Source organism: Hyperolius riggenbachi, chromosome 2, assembly GCF_040937935.1.
Source record: "Hyperolius riggenbachi isolate aHypRig1 chromosome 2, aHypRig1.pri, whole genome shotgun sequence".
NCBI lineage: Eukaryota > Metazoa > Chordata > Amphibia > Anura > Hyperoliidae > Hyperolius > Hyperolius riggenbachi.
In genome coordinates, this window is record NC_090647.1 from 100,657,793 (window position 1) to 100,663,792 (window position 6,000).

Sequence of the window (6,000 nt, forward strand, 5' to 3'; positions counted from 1 at the left end):
AGCTTGTAGAAGAGGTTTCAGCATTCAGCGTTTAGCCAGGGTTATGGCGGATAGATCCTGAAAAAGCTGGATAGGTACATCGTTGAAAAGTATCTCATCTTGTAAGCGTGCAGCACGCATGATGTCCTCCTTCAGCTGAAAGGACTCCAGGCAGCATATAATGTCCCGGGCTTTTTCTGTATCGAAGGTGCGTGGACGAAGTGCGCGGTGTGCCCGGACAAAGGCAATCATCGTCTCGGGTGGTCTATCTAGGAGATTGTTAAAAATATTAGTCAGCACCTCTTTCACGCTCTCAGCGCTTACCGACTCTGGGACCCCCTTCACTCTGATATTGCATCTACGGCCCCGATTGTCCAAATCCTCCAGATGTCTTGCGTGGTCAAGGAGCCTTGTTTCATGATCTGAAGAGGCTGTGCGGAGGGATTTCAGCTGAGCCGCCCGCCTAATGTCTGCTTCTTCCAGGACTTGAAGTCTTGGGCCTATAGCCGCTACCTCCGCTCTAACCTCTGCGATGGCGGTATGAAGCGAAGTTTTAATATCTTCGGCGAAGTGCTGCATATCAGCTAAGGTAATAGCTCTTTGCTGACCTCCGCTTTCTTTTGTGCCATCCGTGGAGGAAGAAGAGGAAGCAGCGCGACCGTCTCCCGTCGGCGCCATCTTGGAGGCCTGCTTGCTCGTCTTCTGCGTCTTGAATAGTTCGGGTACCGTCTTTCCCTGCTGGGTCGGAGTGATTTTGGGGGTTGCCGTAGGGTTCTGCTGGCTTCGGGTTCCTGGCATCGCTACGAAGGCCGACCAGAATAGGCTATTTCGTATGCTTTAGCGGGCAGTGAGCGGGAGAGAAAGCCTTAAGCAGCCATCCTCGATCAGCGTCAAGCCACGCGCCCCCCCCCCCCCCCGTATATTCTCATTGTATGATTTGCTGTGCCTTTGCTATCCTCGTATTCTGTTCTGATCTGCCTTGTGTCACTTCTGGCAATCGCCGTTCTTGGCGGTTGCGTTTCTGTTTCGGACCTGCTGTTGTGTGTGCGTGGTCGCGGGGGGCGACTAGATTGGCGCGCACACACATACAACCTGTCCCTTTGCTCGTTCTCATTCGCAATCGCTTCTCTTGCGATTGCGTTCTGCGCTTCGTGCAATTCCTGTCTGGCATTTGTGGAGATGCAGGGGATTGGTTCCTCTGCGCTCCCCAGTGCCCTCTGCCGACAGGAATTTCCCTCTACTGGTGCTTACACCAAAAGCTGGGTTCTAGTATCTTGACACACTTGTGGAGGACCTCCGCAGTGTCAGCGCACATCTTTGTGCGCTGAACACGGAGATATCCCACAATCGTTACAGCTCTGCACCTGTGCAGTAGTACTGCACAGGCGCAGCTGGGAGCGCAACTGGGGCACGCTGCCAGGCTGCGCATGAGCAGTATGCCCCATTTTTTTATCGTTTCAGATCAGGTTTACTTTAATCTAAAACATTCTGTGAGTTGTCTAGCAAATGCATATGTTATGGTAGGGGGATTTCTCTCTATATGCTCTATATACAAGCCCAGCTTCCACAATCAACACCTGCAGGAACATGAAGGACAGTGGGGCTATGTGTGTTTGTCATGAGCATATATCAGTGTATTGCTTGCTAAGTAGCTAGATAAGCCATCAATGCCCAGAGAAGCCACTGTGACCTTCACCATGCATTATAAAGCTCTTCTATAGGATTTGTACAGAATGTTTGTGCAGTACAATAATAGGACTCATCTTTTTTTACTTGCAGATGCCATGTTGCAAACCTTAATGGTGTTTATTATAAGAAGGGAAACTATACGGGAACATATGACAATGGTGTTGTATGGTCCACCTGGCACGGACTGTGGTACTCACTAAAGTTTACTGTTATGAAGATAAGGAGTCCATTGCTCCTGGGTGCTGGAAGTGGGGATGGACTGGAGGGGTAATCCTGGAGGATATGGAGAGTATCAAAAAGAAAGGATAAAGTACTTACCAATGGGTCGCCGGGGCAAGACAAATACAACTGGACTCCAAATCCAAAATCAACAACACATAGGACTTTTGGAATGCCTGTATTACAGATTACCTGTGAGCTATACAACTCTGGTTAGAAGGTTGTTTTTATACCAAGTTTCCTAGACCAGATTTATTCAATTTATAACCAGCAATATATACATTCATTCTAGTTAGACATATACCGTATGTCTCAGTGTAGTGTTACTGGCTCCTCTGTGTCCTGCCATGCCAGGAATGGCTGTAAGATGATTGCAGTTATGTTTGTGCACCTAAAGCATGAAAACATATTGAGTACTGTATATGGCACTCTTGCAGAACTAGATTTTTTGAGTCTCACTACCTTTTTCAGATCCAGAGCCACCACTGTATCGTAACACATGAGCAGCCTGATAAAGGGAAGCAGTTTTACCATTTAAAGGAGTACTATCGATTGAAACGACTTTTTTTTTTAATACTGTATATTAGTGTACACATTACCACTAGTGCTAGGGGCACTTTATTTATTCACCCAGGTCTCTCTCTTGCTATCCCTGCTTAAAAATTCATTTCTCACACAGCTCATAGTAGTTTGGGTCACCCTGAGCTGCTTGGTTACTCTGTCACACAGCTCACAAATATATTTTACTGTGTCACTCACAGCATGCAGGAGACATGAGGAGAAATAGGCTGATCTGAGGTGGTAACAGGTAACTAAATGAGCTGGAATATAACTAGCTATAAACAATAGTCTGTGTTTACACTCAGTCTGGCTGCCTGCTTGTGGTGATTCACTCCAGGCTGCATCCACTTTACAAGCTGCTGAGAGGGGCAGACCACTGTCTACAATTAGCATTATTAGTATCTTTATCAGTCAAGAGAAGCAAAGATAATAAACACACATTGCTAGAATCTTTAACCCCTTACCACCATATCAATAAGATTCTTTCAGCAAGGTGATAATTAAACTATAAACTGAGGAGTTGATAGCAACTCCCCTGTGCAGACATGGGCTTAGCCCTCTGGGAGCCCTCAGCATATAGATACATTTGTATCAAACACTGACGGCCAAAACTGAAGGAGGATTTTACAGCTGAGAGGAACAGCTGTGTGAGGAATCAAATTGCTCCTAGTACTTGCCCTAATGTGTGCTACAACATACAGCATTTAAAAATAAATGCATACATCGATAGTATTCCTTTAAGGGAATTGAAATTGAAAATAAACTTATGAAATAATGAATTGTATGTGTAGTACAGCTAAGAAATAGAACATTAGTAGCAAAGAAAAGAGTTGCATCTTGTTTCCAGTACAGGAGGAGTTAAGAAACTTCAGTTATGTATGCAAAAGAGCTTCTCTGAGCTCTCCGACCCAACTTGGGTCTGAGACAGCCCTATTTTCCTGAAGCACTTATACATGAAAGAAACAGTGAGAGAAAGGTTGAGATAAGGTTTTACTACAGGGAATTTCAAAGGGTCATTAGCTCTGTGGAACGCATCGTGACCAAGCGTCGCTAGAGGCGAAACGGCTGTTGTTCCACGCTTGTGCCCGCCACCCACCTTCTCCACCGATGATTGTGCCCTCTTCATACATGTAAGTCGCGATGTGAGATGTAATGCTGCTTAACTTTTACCACTAAGACTTGGACACTGTTACCAATAATAAACGGAGTTGCTGGATGGATGGTGAACGTGCTGCTTACTTTACTCCTGGATTGAGATAAGGTTTTACTGCCGGGAAGTTCAAAGGGTCATTAGCTCTGCTCTGTTTCACAGTTTAAAATACAGAGTGTGGTTTGCAATTGCAAATATGACAGAATTATGCAATGTTATTAAAAAAAAAGCAATATAACTGAAAATAAAAATATGAGACTCTTTTCTTTGCTACTACTGTTCAGGGCCAGGCCGCTCATGAGGCGGGTTCCTCAAGTGGCAAAGTCCGGGGGAGGGTGGCGGCACCCACCTGGCCATGGGGGGGGCACCAAGCTGGAGGGGGTAACAGGCAGGAAGAGAGGCAGCGGGCACAGTGGCGGGGAGGGGGGTTGGACCTCCCCCTCCTCACCTGGATCCCCCTGATCAGGAAGCGGGCAGGGATGACTCACCTCTTCCGTGTTCCAGCGTGCATTCCACTCTCATCACTTCTTGCAATGCCGTCTACTTACAGTACAGTGGGCGACATTGCAGGAAGTGACGAGAGTGGGACGCACGCTGGAACGCGGAAAAGGTGAGTCATCTCCACCCGCTGCCTGATCATACTATGCTGTTGCTCTTAATAGCAGGAGGGGGAGCGCAGATCAGGGGACCCAGGTGAGGGAGGGGCTATCTATTCTGGGGGGTTAATATACTACGGGGGGAGGGGGCGGCATCTCACAAGTTTGCCTCAGGTGGCAAAAAGTCTCGAACCGGCCCTGCTAGTGTTCTATTAATTATCCGTACTACACATATAATTCATTATATCATAAGTTTTTTCTCGCTTCAGTCAGTGTCACTTTATTGTAAGAATAAAGTAGAAATCTAAGCAACCACAAACTAGAATTGAGGAATGTAATTTAGACTAAGGGATAGGGAGGAGGTCACAGAGGTGAGAGTACAGTAAAGAGCAGGTCAGTATTGAGTCCATCCGCAATCTTTTGTACTCAATGGAGCCATCATTATGAGTTCAAAGGTTTGTCTTTCCCATGTGATTTAGGGCCAATTCACACGAGCGTTAAACATGGCGGTTGTGGCGTTCATTGCTCAAGCGCTGTCTATTCAAATGAACAGAAGCTCAATCCCATCATGTCAGCTCCATATGTAGCATCCAGGATAAGCTATGTTCAGAGCTTCCGTGTCCCCCTAGGGCAGGTATGTCAAACCGGTCCTTCGAGGGCCGAGGCCCTCACACATTTTTGACACAGCTCAAATGAATTGATGGGTCTGAATCAGGAAAGGTGTGGTCCATCAAGTAGAACACATTCCTCTCTTTCTCAGTCCATCCTAAACACTGGCATGAATCTGGCCCTCCAGGCCTGGAGTTCGACACATGTGCCCTAAGGGGCTCAAAACGCAATGACAAAATGCTGCTAACCAATGCTGAAACCTTCTCTGCTCGGTTGCAGAAAAGCTTCTAGCATCACCTTAACACGTCGCTGAATGTCCATGTGAACCAGCCCTTAGAAATTATCTTTCAAACCAGGGGCGTGTAACTATAAATAATGGAGCACACCAGCAAGACTTTGATGTCCTCCTCCCCCTAATGTTCACAACCTTTCCATTGCCTACCCTTGGTGACCCTCACAGCCTGGAGCCCATTATTCAAGGGTCATAAAACAAGTGTGGCAACCAAGAATCCACTTGTCTGTGTCCTGCTATTGTGTGCCTAGGTAGATTCATTCTCTTCTGTAGTTTCTGTCATATTCCAACATTTTCACACTAGGGGGAAGAAGGATACCTCCATATACAGTACAGAGGCTCAAGTGTTACTATTCAGTGCTGATTCCAATCATCTCACAAAGGATGTACGACTAGCAAAAGCTAATTCTATGATCATTTTTGTTAGAGCAAGTAAAAGGAGTAAGGATGTAGATACACTATAATCACTTTCAGATAGATTTTCTGACCATCAGAGCTTTCTGAGCGGTTTTTAAAAAAACAATCCTATTTAAAAAAAACAAAACACTTGTATTAAAATCGCGGTAAAATCACTGTAAAATTGCTGTGATCGTGTTTTTTTTCACAAAAACTGCGATTGTGGCAATTTCAACCTGATTTTACCACAATTTTAATGCAAGTCAATGGGAGCATTTAAAAAAAATGATCAGAAAACTCTGATGGTCAGAAAAGCTCTCAGAAAGCGCTCAGAGTGTGTCTACAGCCTCACATACAGTACTTGTTCTTTTCGATGCTATGTACGTGGCTATATTTGTGATGCAGATTATCAATTGTCTATAGGTGATTCTAAATAAAACTAAAACTCCCCATGCACTGTAATACTACTGAGATAACGAAGAAAATAAAAATCGTATACTTTCTTTATT

The 6,000-nt window shown here is 45.3% G+C and overlaps 1 protein-coding gene across 1 annotated transcript in view; it reads left to right on the forward strand.

Moving 5' to 3' along the window:
- Positions 1-3,942, forward strand: part of LOC137543987 (fibrinogen-like protein 1) — a 52,163-nt gene extending 48,221 nt beyond the window's left edge. Inside the window, exon 8 of the mRNA XM_068265044.1 lies at positions 1,759-3,942. Within this exon, the coding sequence (XP_068121145.1) occupies positions 1,759-1,939 (181 nt within the window). The 3' untranslated portion in view covers positions 1,940-3,942. The remainder of the gene's footprint in view (positions 1-1,758) is intronic.
- The last annotated feature ends 2,058 nt before the right edge of the window (positions 3,943-6,000 follow it).